This window comes from Salvelinus sp. IW2-2015, linkage group LG20 (assembly GCF_002910315.2).
Source record: "Salvelinus sp. IW2-2015 linkage group LG20, ASM291031v2, whole genome shotgun sequence".
Classification (NCBI taxonomy): Eukaryota; Metazoa; Chordata; class Actinopteri; order Salmoniformes; family Salmonidae; genus Salvelinus; species Salvelinus sp. IW2-2015.
The window spans coordinates 14,949,827-14,969,029 of NC_036860.1; the positions used below are offsets into that span (position 1 = coordinate 14,949,827).

General features: G+C 42.1%; 1 protein-coding gene across 2 annotated transcripts; it reads left to right on the forward strand.

Annotated features, from left to right (window-relative positions):
* The first annotated feature begins 3,811 nt into the window (after window positions 1-3,811).
* Window positions 3,812-18,027, forward strand: LOC111982020 (serine/threonine-protein phosphatase 4 catalytic subunit B). 2 transcript variants are annotated; one of them, XM_024013542.2, is made up of 9 exons: window positions 3,812-3,977; window positions 4,451-4,736; window positions 4,831-4,882; window positions 13,483-13,533; window positions 13,754-13,855; window positions 14,189-14,362; window positions 15,899-16,025; window positions 16,215-16,404; window positions 16,618-18,027. In XM_024013542.2, the coding sequence occupies exons 2-9, from the start codon at window positions 4,627-4,629 to the stop codon at window positions 16,745-16,747; spliced, it is 936 nt and encodes a 311-aa protein (XP_023869310.1). In that variant the 5' UTR covers window positions 3,812-3,977; window positions 4,451-4,626; the 3' UTR covers window positions 16,748-18,027. The 2 variants fall into 2 exon arrangements, with proteins under 2 accessions (XP_023869310.1, XP_023869311.1); XM_024013543.2 differs by having other exon boundaries at window positions 3,812-3,940.
* Window positions 18,028-19,203: the final 1,176 nt, after the last annotated feature.

Consider the following 19,203-nt stretch of genomic DNA (forward strand, 5'->3'; position numbering starts at 1 on the left):
TTTTTGTTTCATCAGACCAGAGGACATTTCTCCAAAAAGTACAATCTTTGTCCCCATGTATAGTTGCAAAAAGTCTGGATTTTTTTATGGCTGTTTTGAAGCAGTGGCTTCTCCCTTGCTGAGCGGCCTTTCGGGTTATGTCGATATAGGATTCGTTTTACTGTGGATATAGATACCTTTGTACCTGTTTCCTCCAGCATCTTCACAAGGTCCTTTGTTGTTGTTCTGTGATTGATTTGCACTTTTCACACCAAATTACGTTAATCTCTAGGAGACAGAACACGTCTCCTTTCTGAGCGGTATGACGGCTGCGTGGTCCCATGGTGTTTATACTTGCGTACTATTGTTTGTACAGATGAACGTGGTACCTTCAGGCGTTTGGAAATTGCTCCCAAGGATGAACCAGACTTGTGGAGGTCTACAATTTTTTTTCTGATGTCTTGGATTATTTATTTTGATTCTCCCATGATGTCAAGCAAAGAGGCACTGAGTTTGAAGGCCTTGAAATACATCCACAGGTACACCTCCAATTGACTCAAATTATGTCAATTAGCCTATCAGAAGCTTCGAAAGCCATTACATTTTCTGGAATTTTCCAAGCTGTTTAAGGCACAGTCAATTCAGTGTATGTAAACTTCTGACCCACTGGAATTGTGATACAGTGAAATAATCTGTAAACAATTGTTGGAAAAATTACTATTCTCATGCACAAAGTAGATGTCCTAACCGACTTGCCAAAACTATAGTTTGTTAATAATACAATTGTGGGGTGGTTGAAAAATGAGTTTTAATGACTCCAACCTAAGTGTGTAAATGTCCGACTTCAACTGTATATACCCCTTGATTATTGAAGAATGTAACTTATAAATGCCACATGAGCTTAGTTCAACTGTCGTACCCTGTCAGAACCCAAACTATAGGCTTGTTTACTCCCAATGTTTGAAAAAAATGTAAACAACCATTTCATAGCCTCAAAACATGGTTAAAACGATCATTTTGATATCGTGGATAGTCGGGCATTGCATTCATAGCTCTGTCTAAATCTTAGCGTGGTTACATTTCTCCAGGCCACTTTGTTTAAAAAAAAAAGTTAGATTACTTAATTGAAACAATAACAATGTGGATCGGTGCCCACTTCGGTTCGCAAACTACATTCAGAGGTACTAAAGTACTCTCAGCCAGGGTTTCCCCTCCCATTTCATGACTAAGAAATGTGCGTCCCTGACAGCGGAAGTTGCCTGGTTCCCAAACTGTGGGTCGACCCAGTCCAACTGGGTCATGGGATGACCAAAGATTTACAGTGCAATCGGAAAGTATTCAGACCCCTTGACTTTTTCCACATTTACTTACGTTACAGCCTTATTCTAAAATGTATTAAATCGTTTTTTCCCTCAACACACACACACACAATACCTAAATGAATAAATAAAAAAATATATATATATATTAGTTACATAAGTATTCAGACCCTTTACTGAGTACCTTGTTGAAGCACCTTTGGCAGCGATTACAGCCTCGAGTCATCTTGGGTATGATGATACAAGCTTGGCACACTTGTATTTGGGGAGTTTCTCCCATTCTCTGCAGATCCTCTCAAGCTCTGTCAGGTTGGAAGGGGAGCGTCGCTGCACAGCCATTTTCAGGTCTCTCCAGAGATGTTTGATTGGATTCAAGTCCGGGCTATGGCTGTGCCAGTCAATGACATTCAGAGACTTGTCCCAAAGCCACTCTTGCGTTGTTTTGGCTGTGTGCTTAGGGTTGTTGTCCTGTTGGAAGGTGAACCTTCGCCCCAGTCTGAGGTCCTGAATGCTCTGGAGAAGGTTTTCATTAAGGATCTCTCTATACTTTGCTCCGTTCATCTTTCCCTCAACCCTGACTAGTTTCCCAGTTCCTGCCGCTGAAAAACATCCCCATGGCATGATGCTGCCACCACCATGCTTCACCGAAGGGATGGTGCCAGGTTTCCTCCAGACGTGACGCTTGGCATTCAGGCCAAAGAGTTCAGTCTTGATTTCATCAGACCAGAGAATCTTGTTTCTCATGGTCTGAAAGTCCTTCAGGTGTCTTTTGGCAAACTTCAAGCGGGCTGTCATATGCCTTTTACTGAGGAGTGGCTTCCGTGTGGCCACTCTACCATAAAGGCCTGATTGGTGGGGTGCTGCAGAGATGGTTGTCCTTCAGGAAGGTTTCCCCAACTCCACAGAAGAACTCTGGAGCTCTGTCAGAGTGACCATTGGGTTCTTGGTCACCTTCCTGACCAAGGCCCCTCTCCCTTGCTTGCACAGTTTGGCAGGGCAGACAGTTTTAAGATGAGTCTTGGTGGGTCCAAACTTCCATTTAAGAATGATGGAGGCTACTATGTTCTTGAAGACCTTCAATGCGTCAGAATTTTTTTGGTACCCTTCCCCAGATCTGTGCCTCAACACAATCCTGTCTGAGCTCTACGAACAATTCCTTTGACCTCATGGCTTGGTTTTTGCTCTGACATGCACTGTCAACTGTGGGACCTTATATAGTGTTGTGGTAGTTTCCTGTATTACTAAATGAGGAGAGTTATAAACCACCCACAAGTCAGAGTTATACTTAAACTTCATCTTTAATTATATGAGCTTCACCATAGCCTTTTGACAGATCAATTCAGTGTCTATAAATGAATTCTGAGAGTGCCTATAAGAGAATACCAACATATTTTATAGCCAAGATACACCCCCTCTTCTCCCCACTCCTGGACAAGCTCACTGAGGGGAGTGACTTCTAGGTCATATACTATCTCAAGATTAATGCAACATCAGAGGGGACATACAATGGTTCCAGACACTGCCATACTCCTCCCCCCGATGGGAAAAGGAGGGAGTGACTGGCGTACAGACATTGTGGAGCCAAGAGATAATTGGTTCCCCCTTAATCATCCCTTCACATGGTTTAACAGATACATTCACATATGAAGACAATGTTCCATTCTGACCTCTTCCTTTCTGATATTCTGCATATTACCAGACATGTAAAAGACAAGCCTGACCTCTCACCTCTCTGGGCCCCAAGTGACTTTTCCCTAGCAGAGAAGGGAAAAGTGCAACTGCCAACAGTATAGTCCAAAAGGAGACATTCTAATGACAAGTATCTCACATAAGCATATTATGTAAATAAAACATCTTATTTATCTATGTTACCTAACTAATTCTGATTCAGCCCCTACAATAGACAGGTGTGAGCCTTTCCAAATCATGTCCAATCAATTGAATTTACCACAGGTGTACTCCAATCAAGTTGTAGAAACATCTCAAGGATGACAAATGGAAACAGGATGCACCTGAGAGAAATTTTGAATCTCTTAGAAAAGGGTATATATATATATTTTTTTTTTTTAAGTACTAATGTTAGTGTCCGCACTACAACAACAAAAAATACTTAAATACATGTAATATTGTCCTTAAAACATGAAATTTAAATACTGTAGAATTCCATCCATTCCTTCTGGGGAGTGCCAATGGCTTCAACGCCTCTCATTTGCCAATACATAGAAAAAGCAATCAAGGGTTCATAMACATCAATGGGGATGAAATTGTTTGTGGATAGCAAATTCATATTGTTATTATTTGACATTTTCAGGATTGGAAAAACTATTTCAGTGGCAACTTAAACGACTAAAACCAAATAGAAAGTATGTAGAAAATATGTGTAGACAGTCAGGACACCATTAATTTTGTTATGTTTCAGCATAAGAACACGGCATTAGTCATGTCAAAATGTAGAATTGTCGGAAATTTGCTTAAAACCTGAAAAATTCCCCTCCCGTTTCATGACTGCGAAATGCGCGTCCCCGAAAGCGGAAGTTGCAGACAGAGCCCGTCCGGCTGTGGTTTGGTGAACCGGTGAAAAAAGATAATAACCCTTTTGGAGCGGAAAAAAATTGCTTTTACGTGGAATAAAACAGCTATATGTATGTATCTCGAGTTCTTCTTCCACAATATTCAAAGGTATTTATGTTAGTTTTGGATTACGCCGTTTCGACTAGAAAACATTGGTAACAGCTAGCTAGCAAGCTAAATTGGCTAGCTAAGCAACGTTAGCATTTCGTAAGTACCTGATAAACAGGCCAAGATTGTTAGCTAACTGGTTAGCTAATCCTAACAACGCAGTTCGTGGTAGAAAAGAGAACTATCTGAGTATTAAATATGAACACAAATATAACCATAATACCAACCTTAATGAAAAGACCAGCCAACTAGCTGACTGAGCTAACGTTACCAATTAACTAACGTTATTATGTTAATGTTTAACTCACTTCATGCTAACTAACTCGCAAACTTCGCTAGTAACGCTAACTATTACGCTAGTTAGTTTATTGGGGTTTCCACTGTTTGAAGCCCTCACACTGAACAGAACAGACGTATAACAATGTCTACATGTTACCATGCTCTAAAAAATGTAATCTCTTACTCTTCCATAGATCCCTCTACTGCTCCAATCTGCCGCTCTCTTTGTGACTAGAACTGCCTGAACAGCGAGAGTGTGTGTGTTCGGACCAGGGTGACTGTGTGAAGAATAAACACTGTGTTTGCGAGGCCCTGTAGGTGTCTCCTCCAGACCCCAGAGTGAGGATTTTGCGTGAGCCTCTCGCTCCATATGTGTGTGACAATGGGGGACATCAGTGATCTGGACAGACAGATAGAACAACTTAGGCGTTGTGAACTCATCAAGGAAAATGAAGTCAAAGCACTGTGTGCCAAGGCCAGGTAATTAAACACAAAGGCTGTATTACTTTAACATTTCTGATACTATCTAAATCTTCATCACTAAGCCTGTCGTCTGCTTGTGTTTGTGTTACAGGGAGATTCTGGTAGAGGAGAGTAACGTACAGAGGGTGGATTCTCCAGTTACTGTGAGTATTTTCAGAATAGAAGACATCTTGATTACTTTGTAGATTTGCCTAGACTGCCATTATTTGCACTTCCCAATCTGAGCACTCATGTTACATGTAATGTTGGATGGCTGAATACATTAAGGGGGAATGGAAACACTAGGCTTTAGAACACCAGTTAACTGTAAAGTCTAGTTCATACTTGGTCTAATGACGTGTTTGTAGGCAATTAGAATGCGACCAGTGTCACTGGTCAAAACAACATTTGATTTATACTCAGGTCGAATGTCTGTAGACCGTCGCTGCGACTGTCACTTTCCTTGTCGCACAGATGTGAAAAAAGTTTACTTCACTGCGACTGTCACAGTACCCAGACCAAATCCTCCTATGATGCAGTTCAAAAATTCTCAGAATGACCTACTTTTATTTTGTCACACTATGGCACTAAGCTATTTTCTGTAAGCTTGCCATTACCTTGTAAATAATTATGTTGGTTTACTTTCCTGTAATAATGGATAACAAGTAACTAAAGTTTAGATGTTGTCAGCTATACTCTGGTCATTATTTGAACTGGCTAGACAACGAACCAAAACATTGTTTAGAAAATATATTTTAGTTGCCTGGCTTGCTAGGTTGACATTTACTGAATTCATTTTTAAACGGATGGGTTTTATTGYTGTTAAAATAGAGAAAGTATGRTATTTGGAGCACTGGGGTGCTGATGTCATGCAGAGGCTGTTATAGGTTTATACTTTTTCATAAGTATAAAGTTTGATGTCGGACGACGATAGAATGTTCATGATGTTGCTAAGACAATTGTCTACAGACATGTCGATAGACAGACTGTAAACCAGACTTAATTGTAAATCGCCATATTGGCATTTTTGCATCATCGGTAGGAGTTTTTTGAAATTCCTGAATTTACTGAGATCATGCATACCTAAATGAGCCATACTTTGCTGGTGTCAAACCATTATGAAAACATGATACATATTTTGAAAGCTGAGAAACAGCCCTTTCAAATGATATGACGTAAATCAAATGGTAATCAGTCAAGAAAAAACACCTGTGAAAATGTGGCATACACTTTTTTTCCCAAACAACTGCAATTTACACAACTTCCTAATGAAGATAAAGAAACACTTAGAGTATATTGAGTCTTCCTTGTTTTGTAAGGATTGATAGTCTGAAATCAGAATAGAAATACCTTTTAACTGTGAATGAGTTACAGCTGTTTTAAAGACCGGTGGAATCTTTCTAGAATTTTATGGAATGTTCTGGTGTTGACACTTTCTTATTTGGATAGTATAGTAAATGCATATATGCACCAAAACATATTACAAATGGCATTTAGTCTTACATTTGATAAGGAAAGACGCATACATAAGAAATATAAATCTTTCCATAAAGTTAAGGGAATACATGATCTCATTCCACCCTGAAAACAAAGTGCAAGTTACATCATGCTATCATAACCATAACATTATATACAACATTCATCTTTGGGATATTGTCATCAAAATTTTACTGGAATTGCAAAATATTATAAGAATTAGGCATATAATAACAATTTGCTTTTACAACTTAAATTTCTTCTTACAAACATTCCACTAGGCCTATAGCCTAATACACGAAGAGTCAAAATGGGAACAAATTAAAAGCATGCAAGAAAGGGGAAATGACCAGTGACAATCTAAGCTATTGGGTGAAGACCAGAAGTCCCTTCACTAGTACCTAAGTATATATGGTATGTATATCTATGTATCTGTCCTGCGAGGGTGTGATTGTCCCTCAGCACTGTTTGCAGCATGTTGTCCAGTCTCTTCAGCCCCTGCCTGTCCTTGTTACTMTGGGTTCAACTATTGACTGCCTGTTGCACAGGTGACATGTCTATAGTGTCGTCCTCAACACAAAGGTCTGAGAGCTGACAGTGCACCCCAGTGTCATATAGAGAGTGAGTGTTTAAAAAAAAAACAAAAAAAACTAGTTTATATATAGGCCTAATAGTACATAACAATAATCATTGACAGTTACCTTCCAGTCAAAAAACTTGGCAGAGGCAGCAGTATCACGTGGTGGCTCAAACTTCCTCCTGCTCGTCCATTTCAATCTCGTCCTCATCTTCCCCAAGTAATGATGACCCTTCAGCACATAAAAAATGGAACAATGAATGGAAGGGAGTTGTACAAGAAGTTATCAATCGGCTTGCAAGGCGACAGTTACATTTTTTTATCCAAAGGTTTTGAGCAAACATGTAACATAATTTCATATCTGATAGTCCATAATCCTTAAATCTATTGATGCYCCTGTGAGTCAATCTAACAAAATACACAAATTCCCATCAAAATCATTCCGTTTAAGCTATATAAGATGCGTCTCAATCCACCGCATCCGCCTGTCGGCCTTCCACATCTACGGTGGAAAGTGGCAGAGCTACAGCGCTGTTTGTCAGAACAGGAGACATCCCATCTCTTCTCATGAAAACGTCTGTAGCGTCCAAACGGGTTTGAAAAATGGAAAGATGAGAGACTCAGGAGCCCAGTGGTGTTCACTGTTTTGCTCTACGACCACCAGAAGCCACACGGACTCGTCTGAAGTCAGTACCGCTGATATGCCAACTTCTATCTGTAGCATCCAAACTGTTTGGGCTACAAACTAGTATGACCCCATTATGGAAAGGGGAGACTCGTTTTTCTGWAAGCTCGATGTGRAGTTTCTGTAGATATATCAGATCAAGCCTGAACACTGATGTAGTAGGGAGTTGTAGTTTCCAACAGGCCAATATTCTACATAGTRAAGCACAGAAAACGTGGTAGTTAACTACAATGACCATAATCCATTGCACGCCCACTTAAACTTGTCCGGTCTATGCGGCGCAAGACCCTGAGAGGGGGAGAAGAGAGAACACAGGATGGAGAGAGATAGAAAGCAGTTGCTTCGCGAGCCTGAAAATACATGATCTAAGGGATTGATAGTTGGTATTCAGCAGTCATAAAAGTATATGCCTTATTTACTTTGAAAAACTACTAAAATAGTGATTTTGTCASACCGCATAGGCAGCAGCTCTATATGAAATGATGACTTGGAATGAAATAATAAACTCATCAAAAAAAACAAATATTTTATTAATGTAAATAAATGGTTAATAAGCAGTAATGGGCAGTCATTACCATCATGGGACTTGTATTAATTGTTTTATTCTGTGTTACAGCATTCAACCCACATAATATATTTCTTGAGCTTATCTCCTARATATGACAGACACTTCAAAACCTTATTCCTTATGATTTATTTTTTGACTGTCTGTTTTGCCATTTATGAATGTGTTATTCAATGCGTTTTAATGAGCTATAGTAGCAAAAGCCAAATTCAATATTTTATATTTTCTGATGCCTACAGGGGTCCTAAAATAAAATATCTAAATGATCCATGGTATGACCATCTTTAAACAATTCCATATGTTGGCTTAGAACCTCCCTCGAAAGGCTTAGACTTCGCAATAACAAAGTTGATGAGCTTAGAGCAAGGATTTCTTTCCAGAGAGACATCGGGGCGTGTAACATACTTTGTTTCACAGAAACATGGCTCTCTTGGGATACTCTGTCGGAGCCGGTAAAGCCAGCAGGATTCTCAGTACATCGCGCAGACAGGAATAAATATCTCTCCGGGAAACAGAAGGGTGTTTTTCATGATTAACGACTCATGGTGTAATTCTAGAAACATACAGGAACTCAAGTCCTTTTGTTCACCCGACCTAAAATACCTAACAATTAAATGCAGACCATATTATCTCCCAAGAGAATTCTCCTCCGACATCGCCACGGCCGTTTACAGCCCACCTCAAGCAGTTACCTGGACGGCCCTCAAGGAACTTCACTGGACTTTATGCAAGCTGGAAACCACATATCCTSAGGCTGCATTTATTGTAGCTGGGGATTTTAACAAAGCAAATCTGTGGACTCGAATGTCGAAGTTCTGTCAACATATCGACTGTACTACTCGCGCTGCTAAGACTCTCGACCATTGCTATTCAAACTTCCGGAATGCTTACAAGGCCCTCCCCTGTCCGCCTTTCGGCAAATCTGACCACAACTCCATCTTGCTCGTCCCGRCCTATAGGCAGAAACTCAAACAGGAAGGACCTGTGCTTCGCACTATTCAACGCTGGTCTGACCAATCGGAATCCACGCTTCAGGAGTGTTTTGATCACGCGGACTGGGATATTTTCCGGGCAGCTTGCGTAAAAAATTCAAGACCCATACACGGATACGGTGACTGAGTTTAGGAGGAAGTGTATAGGAGATATAGTACCCAGTGTGACTATTAAAACCTACCCTAACCAGAAACCGTGGATAGATGGTAGCATTCGCGGGATGGGAATATGGAAGAATATAAGCAGTGTAGTTATTCACTCCGCAAGGAAATCAAACAGGCAAAACGTCAGTATAGAGACAAAGTGGAGTCGCCCTGTGCAACTGAATCCTGGACTTCCATGATGGGCCGACCCCAGGTGGTGAAGGTAGGAAACATCACCTCTACTCCGCTGATCCTCAACTCTGCGGCCCCACAAGGGTGCGTGCTCAGCCCCATCCTGAACTTACTGTTCACCCATGACTGCATGGCCAAGCACGCCTCCAACTCAATCAAGTTTGCAGACGACACAACAGTAGTAGGCTTGATTACCAACGATGACGAGACAGCCTAGGGTGAGGGCTCTGGGAGTGTGGTGCCTGGAAAACAACCTCTCACTCAACGTCAACAAAACAAAGGAGATGGTCGTGGACTTCAGAGGGTGCACCCTTTGCTATCTACATCGACGGGACCGCAGTGGAGAACGTGGAAAGCTTCAAGTTCCTTGGCGAACACATCACTGACAAACTGAAATGGACCACCCACACAGGCAGTGTAGTGAAGAAGGTGAAACAGAGCCTCTTCAACCTCAGGAGGCTAAAGAAATGTGGCTTGTCAACTAAAACCCTCAAACRTTTACAGATGCACAATTGAAATCATTCTGTCCGGCTGTATCACAGCCTGGTACGGCAACTGCCCACAACCGCAAAGCTCTCCAGAGGGTGGTGCGGTCTTCCTGATACATTACCGGGGAAAACTACCCGCCCTCCAGGACACCTACAGCACAGGATGTCACAGCAAGGCCAAAAAGATCAACAAGGACAATAACCACCCGAGCCACTGCCTGTTCACCCCACTACCATCCAGAAGGCGTGGTCAGTACAGGTGCATCAAAGCTGTGACTGAGAGACTGAAAAACAGCTTATATCTCAAGGCCATCAGTCTGTTAAACAGCCATCACTAGCACATTAGAGGCTGCTGCCTATAGGTATAGACTATAAATCACTGGCCACTTTAAGGAATGGAACACTAGTCACTTTAATAAGGTTTACATATCTGGCATTACTCATCTCATATGTATATACTGTATTCTATACTATTCTACTGTATCTTAGTCCGTTCTGCTCGGACCTCGCTCGTCCATATGTATATAGTCTTAGTTCATTCCTACCTAGATTTGTGTGTATTTGGTATATGTTGTGTAATTTTTTAGATATAACTTGTTACATATTACTGCACTGTCAGAGCTAGAAGCACAAGCATTTCGCTACACCCGCAATAACATCTGCTAATCACGTGTATGTGACCAATAACATTTGATTTGATTGGACTTTTAGAGAAATAATATGATAATTTATGCCTGTAAGTCACAAACCAGTTAGACCAGGATGATTTAGTTACCATCTGACTACCAGCCTGTGCTTTCAAAAGTCATTAAAGCTAGCCATCATCAGGGATAGGCTTCAGGCTAAGGGTACATTCATTCTTGGAATCAACAGCCAGCAGGCTTACCATTTTTAGGAATCATAGCATCACAGATAAAAATACACTTATCTAGCTATGTAGTTAGCTATATGGGGATCATACATTTTACTGGTAAATAGCAATCCTGCAGCAGCCCTCTCTTCTGCCTGCCTGCCTTGCCAGCTAGCTACATATTAGTTTTGCCACGATACCGGGGGATTCAGTGGCCCAGTGTCCTGTTCGCCCCATTCCCGGCACTTGTTCCCGTTTTCTAAACGCTATGCGCATGTGCTACACAAAAAATGTGTCACTGATATTCACACTTCTACGCAATACAACATATTGAATTTACTTCACACTGTTCACTGTAGAATAGAATACTGCGTAGAATGACTAATTTGCTCATATTTGCAAAGGCCTGCCTGTGATTTGGCTGGAGGGATGGGAGGAAGGAATATACATGCATAATGGTCTGCATGTCATTGTGGCAGTAAGGGGAAAACACTGCATGAAACCTTTACTCTTCAATTAAGACACACACTCTCCCTCCCTCACACACGTTCTCAGTCTCCCTCATAAACACACAACTCTCTCCCAGAAACACATACACACTGCTCCCAACTTTAAAAACYTTAGGCACCAAACAGAATGTAAGGAGCACCAGAAAGAGATTTTTGATAGTTTAGACTTCCATTAGGCCTATTTTAATCCTACCTTTTGAAGCACATCTCATGAGTAGCAGACCCTGTGCTAATCAAATTTGCCAAGACTTACTGTCAAGTTACCAGGTTGTTAGCCAGCTAGGTGACATGAGTGAACGTTGTTCATCAAAACAATGATTAGCGGCCCGGGATTAGTTTAAAACAGCCCGCCACATGGTTTGTGAAATATCAAATGCGTTCGAAATCGCACAGGAAGAAAAAGGTTGCTCCAGTAATGTGAGTCATATTTTTTCACCCTTTGAGCTAGTGACAAGTCATTTTCTTTGCTGTAAAGCTGCAAGTATGACTGTCGCGAAGCTGTTTTTCCTCTGGCACTGCTGCGTGACAGCGAACTTGCAAAGCCTATCAGACTGGCCTTCTTGTCTTGGTTATACCAGGAATGAAATTATATAGAATGTAGCCCTATCAACTTTGCTTGCTCTGCGCACTGCTCCAATGTATCAAATGTAACAACAGAAGACTGATCAGTGTCTGCATCTACCCTCGCCATCAGGGCTACATTTTATTTCAAAAACTGAGGAACATATGCGCAGGAAGAGAGGATAGAGAGAAGCTGGTGAGTGATTGCTGGAATGGGATTCGGCGGGCGGATTACTGCTGCCACGTGATATGCGCATTGAAGTGAAGGGGACATTATTGGACCGGTGCTTACAAGAGACTAGATGCTGTTGCTTACATTTTTTATTTGTAATTAAAAAAATACCCACTTTCTCCCCAATTTTGTAGTATCCAATTGTTTGTAGTTACTGTCTTGTCTCATCGCTACAACTCCCATACGGGCTCGGGAGAGACGAAGGTCGAGAGTCATGCGTCCTCCGAAACACAACCCAACCAAGCCGCACTGCTTCTTAACACAGCGCGTATCCAACCCGGAAGCCAGCCGCACCAATGTGTCGGAGAAAACACTGTACACCTAGCGACCTGATCAGCATGCACTGCGCCCGGCCCGCCACAGGAGTCGCTAGTGTGCGATGACAAGGATATCCCTACCGGCCAAACCCTCCCTAACCCGGACAACGCTAAGCCAATTGTGCGTCGTCCCATGGACCTCCCGGACTCCTTCGAGCCTGGGCTCAAACCCAGAGTCTCTGGTGYCACAGCTAGCACTGCGATGCAGTGCCTTAGACCACTGCGCCACCCGGGAGGCTACTTTTCTTTTTGTTGMTGTTGAAATTACAGGTGCCAATGGGTTCTTTTAGATCGGTAGGGCCGAAAATGTTGGTAGGTTTATGTTTGTTCCTTGTATAATGACAAACTGGGGCGTAGGTTTAACTACTTTTAATGAACATGTACTTAAGCTASAAAACTCCTTGTTTAGCCATGCAAAGCATTCTTCAACCCCCCCCCCGTAGTCTAAATGTTATTAACACATAACACAGGTAGTATCATATGAAACGGCACTATGGTATTCGAAAATGTTGGTATCCATAAGTATCATGATGTTTTGGTACCGGTATACCATGCAGCACTTCTTCATTTCTAACTTAATCATTAGCCAGTTTGTGTTAGCTAGGTCTAGCTCATACATAATGACAAATGCTCTTCAAAGTGTCAATAGGAGTATTTTAGTTTTGTAGTTATCAATGAAATATTTACATAAAGACAAGTTGAGCTCAATCAAGTAGACTGGCTAGCTAGTTAGCTACTTTGCCTCATTTTGGCTGATTGTCTACTCGGCTTGGCAATTTCATTTCACCGACTCATCAACTGAAAAAATACTCAAGTGTACATATCATTACATCAAAAGGAATTGTATACAGTTTCATTCCTCAATATTGTTGTCCTGATCGCAATCCAGTAGAGGCGAAGAAATTCCCGGTGGCAGCATTCACTTGCAGTCTGTGCCAAAACTCACAATTTGCTCACTCCTACCAATGCAATGACACATCGGCGTTACCATGGCAATTCAAGATAGCGCTACCCTMACCTCTAATAAACGTTGTTCAAGATCAAAATACAAAAAATATAGATTTTTCTATGTTACAAGCACATGTTTAGTATTAGTGGATTAAATACATGTTTGCTCAGCTTTACTTCCTGAATTGTTTCCCTTTAATTCCCTACAATTCTCCTTTTCTATCACAGGTGTGTGGGGATATCCATGGACAGTTTTATGACCTGAAGGAGTTGTTTAGAGTAAGTTCAGTCTTCTTTTGTGTGCATTTCCTGCATTTCATCTGTATGATTTCTGAGTGCTGCTCTGTGCGGTGTGTGTGTACAGTTCCAAACTCAACATATGCACCATTTTGCTTCATAATGCCATAAACTCTATGTAATTTGTCATATTGTCATGTCATATTCTACTGTGCCATTTTTGCTGTGTCATTATTTAACACTTCGATTGCGTGTGTGCAAGGTTGGGGGTGATGTTCCGGAGACAAACTATCTCTTCATGGGTGACTTTGTGGACCGAGGCTTCTACAGTGTTGAGACGTTCCTGCTGCTGCTAGCACTCAAGGTACTCGAGAGAAGCCAAATCAAAGCTATTCAATTGTTTTTATTCTTCTGACCCTCTTTTACCCCCTCTGTAGTAGTGTTTCTAATGCTATGCAAGGTGGGGGTTAATTCAATTTAAACTTATGTAAATTCAGGAAATGCAATGATTGGACATTTTTGTGTACTTCTTCATTGTACTGTGCGATGTGTGCCCTTTGTGTCTAGCCCTACTACTAACCTAAGCTCTCTATGGGTCAAAGTTGGACCTACCACCCCTCTCATTTGCTTTTTAGCCAGTAGGGTCCCTCTGAAGGACCCATTCTAACAAGTAACCTCCCCCCTCCTCCTCCCACAGGTGCGGTATCCAGACAGGATCACTCTGATCCGAGGGAACCATGAGTCACGGCAGATCACACAGGTCTACGGCTTCTATGACGAGTGCCTCCGAAAGTACGGCTCGGTCACTGTTTGGAGATACTGCACCGAGATCTTTGATTACCTGTCCCTCTCTGCCATCATCGACGGCAAGGTGCGCCCCTTCAGTCATATTTCTCTGCTTCTCTCTGATTGTTATTTGTGSCYTCTTACCAACTCCTATGGTCATGCCATGTAGGGATGTGACAATGAACATAGGAGTTGACAATACAGCAAAAATAGATCTGGGACCAGGCTAGATTGTCATGGTTAYATGGCTAGTCTCACTAAATATCTAGGTCTCACTGAAACAGCACGACTCGCTACAATCTCCCCTCTTTATATCTTTCCTGCTAMCTCTAGTTTTCCTCTGTAATTGTTAACTCTGTAATTAATGCAAGTAACGATCGCAATCGCACTCATCGGTTCAAACATGTTTTGCTGCTGTATGAAGAATAATGTTTTTAAAGAAACCTGTTTCTGGAGTTGGATTGTGTAAGGCCTTAACTAGACTGAACAACAATATAAACARAACATGCAACAATTCTAAAGATTTTACTGAGTTACAGTTCATATAGTCAGTCAATTGAAATAAATTCATTAGGCCCTAATCTATGGATTTCACATGACTGGGAATAAAGATATGCATCTGTTGCTCACAGATATGTTGACATTTTTTTTTTTTGCCTCATGCAGTGCAACACATCTCCTTCGCATAGAGTTGATCAGGCTGTTGATTGTGGCCTGTGAAATGTTGTCTGACTCCTCTTCAATGGCTATGTGAAGTTGCTGGATATTGGCAGGAACTGGAACACACTGTCATACACGTTGATCCAGAGCATCCCAAACATGTTCAATGAGTGACATCTCTGAGGATGTAGGCCATGAAAAAACTAGGATATTTTCAGCTTCCAGGAATTGTGTACAGATCCTTGCGACATGGGGCCGTGCATTATCATGCTGAAACATGAGGTGATGACTGCGGATGAATGGCACAACAATGGTCCTCAGGATCTTGTCACGGCATCTCTGTGCATTCAAATTGCCATCGATTTAAAAATTKTATTGTGTTCGTTGTCCATAGCTTATGCCTGCCTATTCCTTAACCCTACCGCCACCATGGGGCACTCTGTTCAAAATGTTGACGTCGGCAAACTGCTCGCCACACGACGCCATACACGTGGTCGGCGGTTGTGAGGCCTGTTGGATGTATTGCCAAATTTTCTAGATGTTGGAGATGGCTTATGGTAGAGAAATTAACATTAAATTCTCTGGCAACTGCTCTGGTGGACATTCCTGCAGTCAGCATGCCAATTGCACGGTCCCTCAACTTGACATCTGTGGGATTGTGTGACAAAACTGCACATTTTAGGGTGGCCTTTTATTGTCCCCAGCGCAAGGTGCACCTGTTTAATGATCATGCAGTTTAATCAGCTTCTTAATCCATCCACCTGACAGGTGTGGCATATCATCTTGGCAAAGGAGAAATGCTCACTAAAGTTGTGCACAAAACTTGAGAGAAATAAGCTTTTTGTGCGTATGAAAAATGTCAGGGGTCTTTTATTTCAGCTCAGGGAACATGGGACCAACACTTTACATGTTGTGTTTTATATTTTTGTTCAGTGTAGATTCTTACTCTCTCTTTGTGTAGATATTCTGTGTGCACGGCGGCCTTTCTCCATCTATTCAAACTCTGGACCAAATCAGAACTATCGACAGGAAGCAGGAAGTGCCTCACGACGGCCCCATGTGTGACCTGCTGTGGTCTGACCCAGAAGGTAAGCTACTGATACTGTCCAGAAACAACCCCCTAAATAACCTTCTGCCCCAAAAACGTGTAGCTATAAGCACGATGGTGAAGATTCCTCCAAGTCTTTCTGTCACACATTTTAGCATCTATGCCCCAACGAAAAGGAATGAGACGACTCCAGWAACAACCAGAATATCTCTGCTTCTCTCTCTCCCAGACACTACAGGGTGGGGTGTGAGCCCAAGGGGGGCGGGCTACCTGTTTGGCAGTGACGTGGTGGCCCAGTTCAACGCAGCCAACGACATCCACATGATCTGCAGGGCCCACCAGCTGGTCATGGAGGGATACAAGTGGCACTTCAATGAGACCGTGCTCACTGTGTGGTCCGCACCCAACTACTGCTACAGGTCTGTGTCCTGTCTCCATCTTTTTCTTGCTCGCTTCTCGTCTCGATTTCTTCTCCCGTCCTACATATTCTGTATTTGGACTGCTGAGTTTATGGCCAAACTCTGCTGTGTATGCATGTGCTTGGTTAGCTTGTTTCGGTCGTAATGTTTCGGTCGTAATAGCAACCACCTCTTTTTCCTGACCCCTTCTGTCTCTCTCTCTGTGACAAACAGATGTGGTAATGTGGCGGCCATCTTGGAGCTGGATGAGCACCTGCAGAGGGAGTTCATCATATTTGAAGCCGCTCCGCAGGAAACCAGGGGCATTCCCTCCAAAAAGCCAGTGGCAGACTACTTCCTGTGACCTCTCACCCTGGAGGGAATATGGAGCCTTTGGTCGCGTTCCCCTGCTTAGACGTTGCGTGCATCAACCAATGGTTACGTGCCACGTCATCGACTGTCGTCGATTGCTATAACTTGATGCGTCGTTTSCTATAACTTGATGTGGTTAGCTGATACTTAAAATACCTATCCAGGGGTTGTAAGATCTGGCATGCGTCAGCAATGCCTGGGCAGAGGAACGCGCCCTTTATGTTAGGATGGTTCTGGTGTCTTGAATCTCTTCGGTTCTGTTTCAAACTGACTCCTAGACCAGGGGTAGGCAACCCTGTTCCTGGAGTGCCGCAGGTACTGTACAATTGTCTCAAGGCGCCACACTGAGCTAATAAGCTTATTGATCAGTTCAGTGATTGCCTAAATTCAACACACTTGGTCTTCCAGGTCAGTTTAATCAAAAACAGGAAGTGCCTGCCGCACTCCAGGACCAGGGTTGCCAACCCCGCTCTAGACACTTCTTGATTACCCACTGGAGAGATGAAAGAGCTGTGTCAGTGTGAGCAATATGGCAGAAACTCTACCTAGCCCTCTATCCACCTACCCTGTCAGAGGATGAGGTGGAGCTATTACCATACTGCTGATACTGTCCAGACCTTGGTCGGAAGATCATGAAGTGTTTAGTTGTGACCGCTTTGGGTCCGTTTGAAACTGTGCCCATGACTGTTGTTATTTCAGCTCTTTAAAATGGCCATCACGGAGTTCTCCTTTTTCTTCCTCCCCTCCTATTAACTTCTCTTATCCCCTCTTGCCGCCATTGAGTTGTTTGGTATTTGCCATTCCCCTTAATCTTGTAGTATTTTTACATTTGAAAATGGGAACATTGTCCTACAGATGGAGGGATACTTGAAAGGAGATGAGATAATCTTTTAATCTGCAGATATAGGAAAGTAACCCCATTTCTGGGTTGAATTTTCCATATGCATAATTTCTTACACATTTTTCTTTTCTTAGATTTTTGTATAACTGTTGTGTAAAGGATGAACTGCAAAAATGATTTTTGCTCCAGTTTGCTATTTCAGTTTGCTTGTGTTTTGTCTCTCCGTTTTCAAAAACATTGTTCTCAATGCTACTCAGCATGCACCTACACTCAAACAAAAATAAAGTAACTGGTTAAATGGGATCACTACACACAACTGTTTTTTTTTCTCTCTAGCTTGTTGATGCCTATTGATCCACAAATCTCTGTAGGGTTTCACTGTTGACTTTTGATATTGTGAAAATAAAATCTTTTTGTATCAATCTCCTTTATCTGCTGGAGGTTTCAAGTTCTGTTTGTTTAGCCAGTTGATGCATGGATTGAAGAAGAAAAAAACAGTTTTTGGCCTACTTCAATTATATATCCAGACATGATATACTGTTGGGTGTTGTTCTCAACCAAAGTACTAATAGCAATATTACAGAATGCATGAAATGAGTAAGTGTGGTGATTGTAGATYACATTTGAGTAATTTAGCAGGCACACTTGTCCAGCATGACTTTTTTATATATTTCCACAAGTTTATATATTTAAATATGTGGAACTTCACAGAGTAAAACATTCAGAGAGAGCTAATGAGCAGATGGGCTTCTGCATTTTCAGCATGTTTTTACAGAAAGATGGATAAAGAGCTAGATAAAGTTTTGTTTTTCTGCAAGGACATATACAGGATTCTACCCTCCACAACATCAACCTTCAAATCAAAACTCCAAACCTGCAACCTAATTTTGGACAAAATTACCTGGAAGGATTCCTACTACCAAAGAGTATTATTTCCTAGGTACAGTGGGGAGAACAAGTATTTGATACACTGCCGATTTTGCAGGTTTTCCTACTTACAAAGCATGTAGAGGTCTGTAATTTTTATCATAGGTACACTTCAACTAAGAGACGGAATCTAAAACAAAAATCCAGAAAATCACATTGTATGATTTTTAAGTAATTAATTTGCATTTTATTGCATGACATAAGTATTTGATACATCAGAAAAGCAGAACTTAATATTTGGTACAGAAACCTTTGTTTGCAATTACAGAGATCATACGTTTCCTGTAGTTCTTGACTAGGTTTGCACACACTGCAGCAGGGATTTGGCCCACTCCTCCCTACAGATCTTCTCCAGATCCTTCAGGTTCGGGGCTGTCGCTGGGCAATACGGACGTTCAGCTCCCTCCAAAGATTTTCTATTGGGTTCAGGTCTGGGACTGGCTAGGCCACTCCAGGACCTTGAGATGCTTCTTACGGAGCCACTCCTTAGTTGCCATGGCCGTGTGTTGCTTCTGTCGTTGTCATGCTGGAAGACCCAGCCACGACCCATCTTCAATGCTCTTACTGAGGGAAGGAGGTTGTTGGCCAAGATCTCGCGATACATGGCCCCATCCATCTCCCCTCAATACGGTGCAGTCGTCCTGTCCCCTTTGCAGAAAAGCATCCCAAAGAATGATGTT

Excerpts from the sequence above, each read along its gene's own strand:
- LOC111982020 (XM_024013542.2), top strand. The coding sequence starts at position 4,627 with ATGTGTGTGACAATGGGGGACATCAGTGATCTGGACAGACAGATAGAA. Across the intron at positions 14,363-15,898 it reads CTGCCATCATCGACGGCAAG|ATATTCTGTGTGCACGGCGG; the intron begins GTGCGCCCCTTC and ends CTCTTTGTGTAG. Across the intron at positions 16,026-16,214 it reads GCTGTGGTCTGACCCAGAAG|ACACTACAGGGTGGGGTGTG; the intron begins GTAAGCTACTGA and ends TCTCTCTCCCAG.